Source organism: Dermacentor andersoni, chromosome 4 (assembly GCF_023375885.2).
Source record: "Dermacentor andersoni chromosome 4, qqDerAnde1_hic_scaffold, whole genome shotgun sequence".
Classification (NCBI taxonomy): Eukaryota; Metazoa; Arthropoda; class Arachnida; order Ixodida; family Ixodidae; genus Dermacentor; species Dermacentor andersoni.
The window spans coordinates 22,397,501-22,413,777 of record NC_092817.1 but is presented as its reverse complement, the minus strand read 5'-3'; the positions used below and the strand labels follow the sequence as shown (position 1 = coordinate 22,413,777).

General features: G+C 47.2%; 1 protein-coding gene across 2 annotated transcripts in view; it reads right to left on the bottom strand.

The window, feature by feature from the left end:
- Positions 1–13,116: 13,116 nt before the first annotated feature.
- Positions 13,117–16,277, bottom strand: part of LOC126536013 (F-box only protein 47-like) — a 44,307-nt gene continuing 41,146 nt past the window's right edge. For both annotated transcript variants that reach the window (XM_050182904.2, XM_055073494.1), the window contains one exon: positions 13,117–14,075. In XM_050182904.2, the coding sequence (XP_050038861.1) occupies positions 13,960–14,075 (116 nt within the window). In that variant the 3' untranslated portion in view covers positions 13,117–13,959. The remainder of the gene's footprint in view (positions 14,076–16,277) is intronic.

Here is a 16,277-nt window from a genome sequence, read left to right as displayed (position 1 = left end):
GAAACAGTAGTTGACGTGACGCATAGCGTATTTATGTTCAAATCACCAGCTAAGCATAACTGCACAGCTGAACCGCATTTGCCCAGTATTTCATCGAGCTCTGCCAAGAATCGCCTCACACTGTTACATGGTGGACGATATATCGAAAGTAGGATTAGATCTGTATTTGAAAGATTTATTTTTATGGCCAGGCATTCCGCATGAACGAACGTAATATCTATGCCAGACGTCACATACATGTCACGAACAAAAATCGCTAAACCACCTCCACGCCCTCGTGGCCGGGTCACGAAATGTGAACGATAACCAGACAGCGTAAACATATCGGCCCCGACTTGTGGTATATTTATCTCGGTGAGAACAAAAGCGTCAACGTAATTGCTAGCCGCTTCCGCTATCTCTTTGAATTCATTCCAGTACTTTCGTAGGCTTCTTATGTTTACGCTGACGAAAGTAAAATTATGTTGTGACCTCAGGCCAAACGTACTTTTGAAACTTCTAAAGTCAGGAACCACACAGAAACTAGACGCCATGCTGCTTATACAATCCTAGCAATATCAGCTGGCCTGATTACTCGGATCAAAGGTGCACCTTCGTCCTTCTTTACAAAAATCCTACCGCCTTTTACCCAGGCAAATTTGTACCCGTTCTCCCTAGACACAGTTCTTGCACGCCAAAACAAACTGCGATTTGCCTTTGTCAAGTTATCGTTGAAAAAAAAATTACCGACGATTACGTTACTTCCTAATGCGAAATTTGAGCGCAGCAAATAAGTGGTTTCACCTTTTCGATAGATTGAGGCAAAGAAATCGAGCAACACATGTATGCGCTATCACAGAATTTTTTTTTTATTTTTCACACGTATTCCTTTAACAAAGACTCCACTAACAGTTCTTGACAGTCATGAAGGAAGCTTTGTGGTCGGAGAAATAGACTGATATATGTTCGACTTGGTACACCAATGCTTGATTCTCAAAGACGAGATCTATACAAGTGCCTCGCGAGGTTGTCACAGCCGTGGGACGCGTTACGAGCGAGAGGAACGGGATGTTCTCCCGCATAAGTGTTAGGAAATTGCTGTTTGTCTTTATGTCAACATTAAAGTCCCCCACTACTAACATCGGTGTGGATCGATGGACGGTTAATGCGAGTTGCAGGAAGTGCACGACGTCTTTCGTGAGTGCGGTAGGGGCGAAGTAGGCAGCTACTACCAGCAAGATAATTTCGCAGTGGCGAACGGCAGCGGCAATTTCGGCTCGGGCGGTGCACATATACAGATCCGCCGCCACCGATCTGGCTCTCTGATTGCCACCGCACAGGGCGAACGGCAGCGGCAATTTCGGCTCGGGCGGTGCACATATACACATCCGCCGCCACCGATCTGGCTCTCTGATTGCCACCGCACAGGGGTTGCATTGGAGGAGGAGCGAAGAAAGGAATTAAGTTCGAGCCGGCGCTTTGACAACCGGAGACTCGCAGGAAGAGGGGGGAGGGGGGCGGCGTGTACACCCAGCGGCAAACGATGGGGGCAGAAGCGCGCGCAGCAAGCGGACAACACGATAAAGGGAGGAGGGAAGAGATAGCAGCGACTGACTGATGCCGCTGACGCCGATAGTGAGTCAACCCCAGCTGCGGAGTTGGTTTCAGGGACAACGCCGCCGATGCCGACACAAACAATATGATACCCTCGCTTCCGCAGCGCTAAGAACCAGGTCTAGCCGTGGGAAGGTGGTCACGTATTCGTCGACGTGCCGGGGCCTACGTGAAATAACCGGCGCGTCGGCAACTGAAGAGCACCCTATCCGCCACACAAGAACAGGGGGGGGGACCCTTTCCTCCTCTTTCTGCATGGCGGCGACGGTGTTCTATGCAGTCACGTTATCTTGACTCTCTAGCGGCGTCAGCGGCATCCAGCGGTATCAGTCGGTCGCTGCTAGCGCTGGGGGGATGAAAGGGGGGCGGAGCTGGTTACGAGGCCGACGACAACGCCGACGACGACGCGAAACCCAGGAACGGACGCCAAAGAGCTGCGCTCTAAAACAATTTGGGTAGAGAACCGTTCTGGTGTAATCACCGCAGCTTTCCTCGTGAATCAAACCAAGCTTCTCTCGCTGCTACAGAAGTGAACCGTATCAGGTCTGTCGGGATTGTTTTGCGTTTACTATAGGCAAGCGGTGCCCCACTTCTACATCAGCGCTTGAAAAGTTCATTAGCTCTAGCTTAATGGCTACCTATGATAAAACATGCCTTAGGTTTTCATTTTGTTCCAGTGGAAGGCCTTCAATTTCCAAGTTATTCTTTCTATTGTACAGTTCGCTCTCATTCTGTACATCCTGCAGAAGATCAAACTGTATCGCTTGTGCCTTGACCGCTTCATGCAAGCGCACAATTTCCTCTTCCTGGGCTTTTCCGTGTTCTTTGTTCGCTTTCATCTCCTTCAGCACCGAGTCATACTGTTTAGACACAAATGAGACCGATTCCTCTAGGTTTTTAACAGTCATGGAAAGCTTAGTAAACTCAGTTTTCAGCGGAAGCAGGGAATCCACTTTTGCATGCAGAGTTAACAAAGAAGCAATACTGTCTTTTATTTCCCTGAGCTCAGAAGCCAAGGATGGCTCTACAGAACTGCCGTTCCCTGTCTGGCTACACTCCATCTGCGATGCTGAAGCGTCTCGCTGCCTGCCAGCCCGACAGGCTTTGCAGACCCACGTTTCTCGCTTAGCTTGGCTCTTGGTCGCAAAAGTACTAGGCGCTATGCCTGAACAAGGTTGACCCAAATGGTAGCCATGTTTACATTCAGCGCACGACATAAAACGACCATCATCGGGTAACGCACTGTGGCAAGCAACGCACTCTTCAAATACCATGATAAAAGAAAACGAGGTACTTTCACGAGCTCTACGAGTCAGTCCGGCGGAGAAAGGTGAAAACAACCGAGAATCAAAGGCAACTGTTCTTACCTAACAAGAAGAACAAGCGATTATGACAGGTTCACACGCTCCGCCGGACTGCAGCCGACCGTGGGGGAACGCTCGGTTTTACAGTTTCCAGTTCTTCGTGTAATGCTTTGATTGGTTGGCGCTGGACCCTCGTTGAACGATGCCAGCTCAGCACGTGCATGTGTCAGGTGTCCGGTGGGTTGATGACGTCAGATGGTGCAGAACTTGCGATCCATGCGGTAGATAGACCAGGCACGTCAACCGTTTTCGAGTGCTACGACGCAGGCAAACCTAACAAGAAGAACAAGCGATTATGACAGGTTCATACGCTCCGCCGGACTGCAGCCGACCGTGGGGGAACGCTCGGTTTTACAGTTTCCAGTTCTTCGTGTAATGCTTTGATTGGTTGGCGCTGGACCCTCGTTGAACGATGCCAGCTCAGCACGTGCATGTGTCAGGTGTCCGGTGGGTTGATGACGTCAGATGGTGCAGAACTTGCGATCCATGCGGTAGATAGATCAGGCACGTCAACCGTTTTCGAGTGCTACGACGCAGGCAAACCTAACAAGAAGAACAAGCGATTATGACAGGTCCACACGCTCCGCCGGACGTGCATGTGTCAGGTGTCCGGTGTATTGATGACGTCAGATGGTGCAGAACTTGCGATCCATGCGGTAGATAGACCAGGCACGTCAACCGTTTTCGAGTGCTACGACGCAGGCAAACCTAACAAGAAGAACAATAATTAATAATAATAATTAATAATAATAATAATAATAATAATAATAATAATAATAATAATAATAATAATAATAATAATAATAATAATCGAAGTGGGGAGAATTTCGTTATTCAGAGGGGACAGAAGGTCATGGCAGAACCGAAAGAACGCGGTTCGTAGTTCGATCCAAATTTACAGGTGGATTGTATGCCTGGCTCCAGCAAATATATCGGGGACGTCTCACAATTTCTATCGTGACACATGCGACGCGAAAAATAAGAATAACAAACACTGCGTGGCACTCTGCCGCAGACCTCTCCCTCCGAGTGTACGTTTCACGTTCGGGTAATTGCCAAATGTCACGGAAGAGACATGATCTATGAAAGAGACATTTTAACGCGACAGCGCTAAGGGCCCCCCGTGTCGCTGAAAATCCGGTGTCGGAGTCCAGCGTTGGCGTCGCGCGTGAGCGATAATTGCTGTATATATTCAGGTATATTGTATATACCGCGCCTTGCTATATGATATACGGCATATACGGGTTATATTTTCCCGCCATTCTAGCACTAATGTTGCTCAGGCCTTGTCTTACATTCTTGACTAAGTTATTCCTCGGAGTTTCGAGAATGACTGCCCACAAACAAATGTCGCGAAACAAAACACCGGCAGCGCATGCCTCTTATGCTAATTCTTCACAGGCTTAAATATTAAAAGTGAGAAACAATAACAGAAGCCTAAAAATGATGTAACTTTTTTTTTTTTCGAGGTTGTGCATAACCTTCGGGATCGGCCCATGCAAGAGACCGCATTTCTACTAGAAAGCTCTCCTTCGTATATAGCGTTCGCCGCCAGCGTTTTCCGATAAACATTGCGCGGTTACATAAGCTGCAGCTGCCGGCAAGCGTGAGATGCAGTCAGGGATCTTTGAATGCTATCACGTTCCACTCTTATAGGCGAAGCCCTTGAGCGTCCTCCATGTTTGTCATATTTAGTTGGGTTCTGGGTGCTTCTCGCAAGTTCGCAGAGCCGGCAGGACTCCTCCAACGATGCGCAAATTCAATCACATTTAAAATATTCAACTGTCACAGAAAGGGAGTCATATCGCGGCTTCAGGGCAGCACTTTTTATCCTCGTCTAGTTCTTATCTTTGCTTTCATCGCTGATACCCTGGCACCCGTTCAGAAAGAGTAATGGGGAGCAGAATAAATGTTTTGTTGCTACCGAACTGTGAAGACAGGAAGGCGAAAAGGAAAGCAGCTTGTCGGCTCGTAATGAACAGAAAAGAAAAAAAAGAAAGTCTGGAGGAAAGCCAGCATGGTTCTTGAAGGGTATAGGTCGGCGTCGGAGCCAGTTTCCAAGAAGAGAGTCTCTTGTGAAACGACGCGGGTCCTCCGAAGGCGACAAAAGCTCACAAGCCCACACTGTGGTGAGCGCGGCGCGTTGCTTCAACAGGCGACCGTTGAAGCGCGGGATCAGCGCGTGAAACGACAAGAAATGCTGCTAAAAGTACACATACATACCGCACTTTCATGTCTGTAGTCCGCACCCACTGCATGGTCAGCCCGCTGTGACGAAACCCGTGTACTTGAGAAAAATTGAAATACTAGAGCATCGTAAAGAGCTTCAGTTTACCACCGCTACCGCTACATACACTGTCAGCTAATTGCAAACTCTAGATGTGTTCGCTAAGCCATACCAGGTGTGTGCGCCGCGTGGTCGCGAAGACTATAGAGGATAATACTACAGCGGTAGCGATGCGCTAAAGCTGTTTAGTATATAATCGCTTAGATGACTAGTACAAGGCATACGTAAGGAATGCTGACCTAAATATACCTGCCATCAGCGTCCACAGAAACTTCCACCATGAATGCAAAAAGTATCACCTTGCAGCGGCTGAGAAGTGCTCAGACGCCACGTTTATTGCGAAATGTGTTCCGGCCATAGGCACAGAGAGGTGACGACGATGGCTGAGTAACGGATATGGTTTGAAGAGGTAGTTTCATCGCGTTTACGGCAAAGATATCGGCTGTTCGAGCCGGGAGCCGATTGTTAGGTTGACGACGACACAAAAGACTGTAGCGCATGCCCATGAAGGAGGATTGGCGAATTATCGGTTGTCACATGACAATGGATACTATCGGAACAGATTTTCACTGCAAAATAAATTGTGTTAGGAATAAGATAAAGTAAGATACGAATAAAGTAAATAGTGTTGTTGAGCTGTCAACTAGTATGTGCCAACTAACGCGCATTTAAATTTAGAACGTCACAAAAGCGCTACCAAGGCGAGATAATGGGAAAAAGGAATAAAATAATAACATGAACAGTTAAGTTGAGCGTACTTAGAAAGCCCGTATGCTGCCACCTTCGGGTTTGTCGTCATTACTGTAATAGACGCGCCACAGCTTATGTACAATTGAATTCACGAGTTCCTTTGTAGTCACTATATTCTGGGCCACTCGAGCAAGTAAAGGAAAAGGAAAAAAAAAGAAGCACGAGGGTTACTACAAGTCTAAGAGTGCATGATTCCAGGAACCACACTAATAGGTTAGACAGTAGCCCAGCGATGGCATTCTTGATTGCACCAAGCCACCGTATGCTCGTGGACAATTCCGCAAAGCAACAAGAGGAATCGCCTGCACCGCCTATACTTGCACCGCAAACGGACTGTAGAGACGTAAATACGGTACACGGCGATAAAGGGGACAGTGAAAAGGCAACGCAGCCGGCGCTTTAAATACGAGCACAACAAAGACGTGCTCGGCGCTTGCTCTCAGATCTGCCCTCCCATAGCGCTGTAGAGCGTAACTGGCAACTTGGCGCCTTTCGGTGTAAACTAGGGGGCATCGATTCTTCCTCCTTTGGCGACATCGCTTCCTCGAGTTCCGCCAGGGGCTGTCGTTGAGCAAAGCAGGCGTGGCTATCTAATGGTATATACATATATTTTTGAGCCAACCAACAAAGCTACTTTTTGGACCTTGAACATGAAGCTTTCTGCAAAACAAAAAAAAATACATTTTAGTTATTTTTCAGGCAATCGGCTGAATTTTCAAAGCGTTATTCGTTTTTTCGACTTTACTATGGCAACTGGGCGACCATTCTATATTTAATGTTTGGCTTCTGGATCTTTCCGCGTTCCAATAAAAAAAAAAAAACGAAAATTAAACTGCAATTTTACCGGAATTTGCCGGTGCCAAAAGCACCTAAAGTATTCACGTATTTGGAATATTGGTTATTTCGGCAGTCACATCCTTCCTTGTCCTGCCATATACACCATTTGAAAGAGTGCATCATACAATGCGCCTTTGGAAAAAAAAAAAAAAAAAGCTGTTTGGTGCTTTCTGGCTCGGCTGGGCAAGAGCAATACATTTTGGCCAGAATGCTATAAAATTCTTGGGAAGAAAAATAGAGGGGAAGGATGAGTTTTGAACTTCGACAAACACGTTAAAATTTTTTTCAGCTATACATCTGTGAAGGTAAAAAAAAACACTGATTGATTTGGCGTGGAATGACCCAATAGCGACTATTCGATTTGAAGACCGATTCAAACAAGACAAGATTCGATTTGTAGTTCGAAAGTTCCAAATACTCGCACAAATCCCACGTGACACCATAATTGATAATATTGCTAGCTACGGATATAGCATTGCTCCTTTAGAACCTCCTTTTGAGGTGTGGGGATAAACATGCCACATAGTTAATCACAGAGCACAGCAGTAGAATGTTGCCACCCACCCAAGTTCAGACGCGCCCGAAGAGACTATCTAATTCATCAAACAATTAATGAATATGTGCATATACTGCTAAACGTCAGCGTTTAGCGTTATGCTTCCTGGCGGCGACGTTTAGCGCCACTATATAGCTCAAAAGATCGGTATCTTTAAGAAACTTCAGGAGCAGGCGAAACACCTCTCTCCCGAAAATTCGGTGTCCTTGTGCTCATGGTGATATCAAAACTTTGCTTGTTAGAATGCCCAAGGAAGGAAGCAGGAATAGACGGAAAGAGAGGGAGGTTAGCCCTATGTTCGGGCAAGAGTACAAGAGTCTCCTTGACGAACTGAAAGACAGAGTGGTGTGGAGGACCAGAATTCACACCCTCCCCCTCCACACCGCCCCCCCCCCCCCCACACACAATTCGTTTTCATGCTGGTTGCACCAGCGTGGTCACATTGTTGGCTTGTACAGACAGACATTATACTCGTACACCAACCGCTGTTGCTCAGTGGATATTTGGTATTCTGCTGCTGGGCATGATGTCTCGGGTTCGATGCCCAGCCGCCGGAGGGCACACTCCGGTGAAAGCAGAATGTAAAGAAGCTCGTGCACGAAGCGTTGGGTGCATTTTAAACAAACGCGGGTGGTTGAAATTATCCTGAGTTCTACACTGCGGTGTCTCTTCCAGCCTCTGCGTTATATATTTTGGGATGTTGAACCAAATTGATCGACCAAATGCATAGTTAATAAATAAATCAATGAATAAACCAGTTAATTATCTACGGGTAAAATGTGTCATGCAACCTGGTATATGCGGTCCGGGTTACCGTCCCGTACGTACCGACCCCTCCTCCCCACCCTACCCCTCAACCCGGGATTAGGTTCAAATTACGTTGTCTCCACAATTGGTCACCTTTTTTATTTTATTGCTATTGTTGTTGCGATAGCAGTTGAATGACCACTACAATCGAATCTTCGCTGTCGGCGTCGCCGTGCCGCCCCGCGTATATTTAGGTGTATTTATATGATATATGCTTATATTGCTGCAATATTCAGTCACTAAAGTTGCTCGTATACCGGGTCTCACGTTCTCGACTAAGTTATTCCTCAGAATTTGGAGAATGCCAGCCCACAAGCAAATGGCATGAAACATCATTTACAGCGCTTGCCTTTCCATCTCAAGTCACCTTCTCAGTCTATAAAATATTAAAGGTGCAAAACGATATCGGCGCTCGAAACCTAAAGTGATGTAAATTTACTGGCGCGGTCCTTTGCCGGCCGCGTATAGGGGAGGCTGCGCGATGTCACTGCAGCGTGTTAAAGCTTGTAAGGGTGCCATAAAATTTGGCGGATGTCCGCGTATGTCGCGTCCTGGTTAGTCGGACCGTCTCGGTGGTGACGGTCGGACCCGCAATAATTAGAACACCGTCCGAGAAGTTTGAGCGCGAAGCTAAACCTTGCTATCGGGCAAAACTGCCAATCTTTGTTATTATGTTTACTGACTTTTTTCTTACGTTATTATGTTTACATATATATATATATATATATATATATATATATATATATATATATATATACACGCACATTGCTGTCTCTAAAGGAATTAAATAGAGAAAAGAAAAAGGGTAATGCCGGGCTATTCAATTATTTTCTTCCTGGGTGCAGGTGAAAGGTTCGGCTCAGCCTAAATCGAAAGATCTGGTTATGATGGCACACAGTGTGCGAGTATGAAGGGAGACTTGGAAGGAAAAGCTTTCACACGCTCTCCGAAGCTCTGTTCAACACAACATGGAAACTCCATCGCAAGGCACCGTCTTTACTAACAGAATGTCCGGCTGGCATGGTACGACACGGTGACACACACAGGCGTAAAAGCGGAAGGAGAAGGACACGGACGGAGTACCTCACAGCGTTTCAGGTGACGACGCGCTTATAAAGCAAATAAAAACGAACGACGACCTTTTTCGCTAGGAAATACGCAAAAAATACGAACACTACATGTCTGAAAAGAAGAAGAACAAGAAGACCAGCGTGGCGGACTTGACAGACGTCTAACAGCAGCAAAAGTACGCCAACACAAAAACAGGAAGCCTCGATGATGGGTGGCATAGAGCCGTGAGCAAACGAGGTTATGAGAAAAATTTCCCGGGTCGACAAAACGAAATTGAATTGACATAGTCTTATGAAGACAGCGCTGCTGCAGTCTGCGCTATTCTTTTATACATATCTCTCTTTAGACTAATTCATGTCTTACGCCAAAAGAGCGGCGCTTACGCGCTTTTGTGTATGTGTCCCATCTTTATGAGATCTTGGCATGTTTATCTTTCGAGGCAACTTGTCATTCGCTATTGGTGAAAGTTCCATTTCTTTGACGTAGAAAACTGCCTCGCTAGCCTTGAAATTATGCGACTGTAAGTCGGAGAAAATGCCGGCTCGCCTGACGTTTGCCCTCGCTCCAAAACACTGCAGTTTTATTGAAGGTCGCAAATTTATATTCGTTGAGTTTTCCAACGAGCGAATGTCGGGTCGTTCGTAGTCCAACCATCGAGTCGTAACTGTCAACTTGCGCATACGACCAGCAACATAGAAAACGCAGTTTTCTGCAATGCGCAGTGACTCACTGACACACATAAAAGCGCCGCAGCTGCGTTCTTCGGACGAAGCGTTTCTTTTGGTGGAGCTTGTCACAAGCTTTTCTGCAAGAGAGCTACGCTCGTTTGCTTTGTCTAGCGACACTTTAATGTCTTCTATGGGGGCACAGGCGAAGCTATACTTGCAGTGAAAGGTATTTATTTTTATTTTGTCTGGTATATAGACCTATAGAACCACTCGTATCTACCTCAATTGATACCAGCGGCGTAGCCGGGGCGTGGTACAGCGGGCACGTGCCCTTGCCCTCTTTCTCCCCCTCCTCGTCCACGGTCAAGTAAGTGCCCTTCTCCCTTAGAAAAACATTTCTGGCAACGCTACTGCTTGAATACCGCCTGAATTCCTCGTTAAACTTCGTACTGTTTTCTCTCGGCAAGTTATCAGTTTCTGGCATGGGCCTGGGCCTTTTCTTCTCCTCTCTAAACGAACCTACCACCTGCCCGTGTAACACACGAAGAGTATCTTCAAGGTTCAGTTCTTCCTATGATTCGGTGCAGACCTGGCTTCGTCGACTGCGCACTTAACGTCACCGTGATTCTCGAAGCAGTGCTAGGCTCATTCCCAAATGGTTCCTAGCGCCTATCACGAGCCGCAATATTATGCCTGATACAGTCACGATGCGCGGATCGAAATACAGTTAAGCCAATTACATACTCAAGAATGCTTTAATGCTGAAGGAACGGTAGGTAATTGCTACTGCCTATGTTAACGCACTTGTGCTTAGAACTGCCGAGTATTTACGAACATCCGTTAACACCGCCACAAATCTCGGATCGGGGCTTCTCCTCATTCGCCCGAGTATTGGAGCAACGCTGAGCGCCACCGTGATGCTCTTAACGGCGCTTATCTGGAACTGCCATAAATCCCGCGATGGCCTTCCTCGCGGCCATTATATCTCAGTATGCCGCTTAACGGTGCCATCAATCTTGTCTGGGAGCTAGGCACGGCCACGAAATTTCGGACTGCATGGGGATCCGTATTAGGACGAGGAAGCCACGCGCCGCGAGTGGCCGGGCTTCGACTACTCGAATGCACGGTGGCCGCTTTGTCCGTGGCTGCCTGTGCGCGACACGGCAGCTGACAGCGCTGCGACCGCGGACAGAAAGGGGCAAGAAGTCAAACAAAGAGCTATCGGCTGCGCTTCTCATCTCGCTCGAGCAGGCCACGCGAAAAAGGCCAGACAATGGCGGCGGTCCGTTCGCGGCAACGGCGGTATGCCATTAGGCGACCAGACGCCGCTGTCGATGGGAGAGCCATCCGATGTCGCATAGAAGAAGGCCGGCAGACCCCGCTGTCGCTGCTTTCTCTTTCGCCCCATCTCGGGAACGGCGGCATTCTCTGCACGGCGTTGCTGCTGCCATGCTGCTGCTGTGCATTGCGTAGCACGCGTACGGCGAGCCATATGCTGCTCCTGAAGAAACAGCACGCGCGCTCTCTGGAGGACGCAACAATCGCGGTGCGCCCAGTCGCCTCCGAGGATGAGGCTGTCTTGACAGTATACACAACGATCACAATTCTAGATTGTTCTCGCTGGTGTAGGCCGTCGGTGTGGCCAAAACGGTAAACGTTCGGCAACGGTTGATGCTTTCGGCTAGGCACTGATCACTTGAGTGAACGGGAAAGACATCGAGAGGCAACGTGATTAGAATGTTTTGTTATTATTTCATTTTTTTGTTGTTGCTTTCTAAATAAGCTCGCGAGGTTAGAAAAGCTGAGTTTTTCATTTATCGCGTTATGCGTAGCTCGGTGGTGCTGGGAGTAAGTTAGTCCGTATGAGCCATAATCGTAAAAGGATGCACGAAGGTTATTCAAGACAGGTTTTCTTGTGAAAGGCACCAAATGAGGTAGGAGAAAAGTGAAATAGTGAAGGATTTATCTCGCCGAATACCGGAGCAAGACGCGCTTGAGGATTCCGAAGCATCAGTAATCCTTCACCCTCGCTATATCTGTCTTGAGCAGCGACTGAAGTTACTGTGGTTTAGCATTATTGGCCGAGCAGCTAACGGACAAAAAGAATGCAGAAAGTCGGACCGGTTGCCGAAATGAGCACGCCCTTCTTCTCGCGCGTTGTGGTGTTAATTTCGTATTTATTTACGTTGCCTTCTTTTAGCGGACTGCCAGGGGGCTCGACAGTCTCGCGCAGGACGCCGCTGAATGAAAAATGCGAAAGTCAATGAGGGACATCTGTCCATATTGCTCAGTGCGCAAAGTACACTCCATAATAAGGAGGAGAAAGAGAGAAAGAGGTATTTTTAATTACTCGTGGAGAGGGTCGCCTGGCGGAATACCTAGCATGCTACTCCATGATGGGCACGATGCAAAATGAAATGATATGCACAGTGCATGCCACTGATAAATGACGTACACAACACACGCCACAACGATCAACAAACTATGGAGTATCCAATTCAGGACAGTGTCTCTAAGGAAGGCTAATAGTGATATCGTTGCGCGGAGATGCACTGGTAGCGCCAGTCCATGGGCCAATAACGTGTTGCAGACCAAGTGATGACAGTCTTTCATAAATGTTCAATTCGGACACTATGATAGTTCTTACTAATGTAAATGTCCTGCAACCGCAGATAAAGCGTACGTTTTATCGCGTACGCCGCGCACACGGCAAAGTGGCCACCTTATCCGTCTTCAAGTGTTGTTGTAGCGACAGGTGGACCTCACTTTGCGAATGTTGCTGGCAGTTGTCCGCCGTTTGTCCAGGTGAAGTAGAACTTACAGTCCGTAAGATTACATGCAGGAAGGACTAACGGCGATGATGGATTTCAACCGGGGCGCACCAACCACTGCGCGCCATTCATGCATCCCACGTCGCCATGCTACGCCGCCCACACGGCTCACCATCCACAGTCCAGCTTTATATCGCAGATGAACCTGAGGAGGAGGAGGAGGGGAAACACCTCGCTCCTAAATACTCAGTGTGCTCCTCGCAGGAACATAATAGACGCTTTTCTTAACACTCGTGGTCTCGCACGGAGTTTGTGCGTGTGTATGTCTCATGCACAGTGTTTTCGTTCCTTAGAAACGTATCTCTCAACTGAAAAACTGCTGCGGGAAAATGAAAGAAATGGGACACAAACATGGGCTAACGCTGCATTTTATTGCTTCTAGCAAAGGTGCCTGTGCCACCTTAGTGCACGGCGGTTTAAGACAATTAAAAGCAAGGAATTCGTTCACATTAGACAGTTCCAGGTTAAACTTGAGCTCCTCGAAAGTCTCTCAATTTCCATTCGCAATTAAACAGTGACTAGAACTTGAATGAAGCTAATGCATGTTTGTACTGGCAAATGCTTCGTCTCGCGCCGACGCGTATAAACAAGAAAGTCTGGCTGCAGACACGTTGGGCTAAAAAAACAGCGTCCAGAGGTTTGTTTGTTCGCTCACGCTGCGCACATCTGCTTAAAAAGAAGCACAACACAGGACATAATACAGTTCAATTGGGCCTTGTACGACGAAGATGCAGGTGTTGTTGAGACAACCATGGGTGTCGAGAGTGCCGCACCGCAACTGTAGCTTGGTGAAGGGGTACCAGCACAGCGGTATGGAACCCCCCCCCCCCCCCTTCTTTTTTTCTTTTTTTTCTGGAACGTAGCATTCCCCGCACTGCAGTCGACGACATGCTATATAATGCCGTATTTAAACGCAACGTACGTTACAACTGTTCAAGCGACTGACAGCATGTGCTTGCCGTATGTTCCAGCAAGAGTTTGGTAATCAAGATAATAATCGCACTTTCTGTCGAACGCTGACGCACATGGCAGCAGCCCTGCTGTAGCAGCGCCTTTTTGGCAAACGGGGTTTTACAAGCTGCCGTCCCACAAAGCTATGGCTCCATAACGCCATCTCGGCGTGGAAGTAACAACGCAACAACAACGGCAATGCTTGCACATCCAGTTAGGTCAGGTGCAACAGGTTCTGGTCATCTCAGTCTTCGGGGCAAAGGCGTCCGTAGTTGGGTCCCTCCCTGCAGGACAGCCGAAGCATCGAGGAGGCAAAATACAGCAGGGCATGGCAGATTTGCTCGTAGCCTGATTCACCGCCTGGACGAGAAAGCGGGCGCGAAACCTCATCAGTCGATGCGAAAGTATACCTTTAAAATGCAACAAAATGGCAGACTCACCAACTTACTTTACAACGTTCCTCCGTTCGACGAGGCCTATAAAGAATCGTGGACGTCGAGCAGCAATCCCGTCCAGTCGATCCCCTTAGTTGTAGAAGGAGCAACGATCTTTTTGGATTCATTTAACTACTAGGCCCTGAGGCCATGTGTAATTTCCTTATTTTTGTTCATAATTTGTTACATTTCTTTCTTTTGTTCAAGACGTTTGATCACTCACTAGCACTGCGCTTCGACTCAGTGGTGATGATGATTGATTATGATCTCTAATGGCAACCCCATCCGCCGCGGTAGCTTAGAGCTACGGCGTTGTGCTGCTAAGCTATATGTCGCGGGTTCGATTCCTGCAGCGGCGGCCGCAGTTCGATGGGGCGAAATGCAAAAAAGCTAGTATAGATAGGTTTAGCTGCTAGTTAAAAAAAAGACATGTGATTAAAATTCATCCGGAGTCCCCGACTGCGGCATGCCTCATAATCTGATCGTGCTTTTGGTGTGTAAAAATTACAGAACTTTTTAATTGCTGGCTTTCCCTTAATTGATAGTAGACGTAAGCATGAAATCGCAACCGGCAAAGCAGATTGGTTGGAGATGATACTATAGCCACAATCTAGAAATGGGTGTAGTGCATGTTCGCAACGGCACCCCTCACCGCACCATATCACACCACGCCATACTGTGCACTGGTCCATATGGACGCTGCCCAGCTAGAAGAAGAACCGGGTGAAGGCCTCACGACAGACAACGAAAGACGCCAGGGAGACAGAGCGCACTGTCCAGCTAGAAGAAGAAAAGCGCCTGAAGGAGGCGCCGCGCAGCGTGGTGCCATCTCCCAAAGCGATGCAAAACGGGTGCCGAGGAACTCACGGACCACTGGCGTTCAAAAGAGCACAGGCAACCCTGTCTCAGCGCCAAAAGGCGTACATGCATATATATATATATATATCCGTACGCTGAAGTTTTATTTGTCATTTCCAATAACGACGTCGCACCATATATATATATATATATATATATATATATATATATATATATATATATATATATATATATATATATATAAATGACAAATAAAACTTCAGCGTACGAGAAGTTAGAGGTTGAGTGATATTGTGGACAAACATTGTGAACAACTCGGCAGCAATATTCTTCGTAACTTATTTGAGCAGTAACTTATTTGAACATTTGTAATGTAGTCCTGTACAAAGTGTTCGTGGCCAGAGACCACATTTTCTCAAGTTTTGACTGGTTGCCCGGGTGATATTGTTTTGTTCTCGCAACTTACCCGGATGTTGTCGTTTGAGTGCCCGGATAACGGCTCTGGCGTTTGGCTCAAGGTCGCTTGAAGGCCGCCGACAACGGGAGCTAAAAGCATTCTATGCTTAAAGTTGTTTCTTTTGTTTTGATTTTTTTTTTGTTTCTTCATAGCTGGGATGGAGACAAATAGTCGCTTAGCCTGCGTGAACTATACTTACGCATTATCATACCGCAACACTCTGCTTTATCTCGTAATGCTACCTATGCCTGTTACGATTTAACGTGCATGTTTTTCCTGCTTCTTTTCTTACCACCGATATTCTAAACGTCTCTAGGTTATATCAACGACCACTGTCAAAGTAACGCTCCCATCCGTTCTAAACACCTGCCAACCATATTCCTAAGTAGGTAGGGTGCCTCGATGTGCCAGACTCCTGACGAAGCGGCGGGAGAGGGGAACATAGAGGCACCTTACGAGAAGGTAAAGCATGAAGATTATTATTTGTTTTAGCGTAGTTAAGTGTATAATATAGTGAGAGATGTTTTAAATACGAAAGCTAAAATAGAGATCAGATAGGCAAAAGGCTAGATGGCGATAAATATAGTCGAGAGAGAGAGGGGAAATGCAGGGAGGATAAATGCAGTAACCGGAATAAATCAAGCATACTAAAAACAGGAATAAATCAAGTCGACTAAAGAACTATATTTGTCGCCGCCCTGTCCCAAAGGGTATGCGAATAAACATCATTGTCATCATCATTGGTAGTGTCCATGTGTATACAGGGGCACTATATACCGTGTAATCTCGAGTAAGGTCCGCACCCGTGTGTGGGCCGCACCCCACTTTGCCCAAAATTTGGAAGAGAAAATC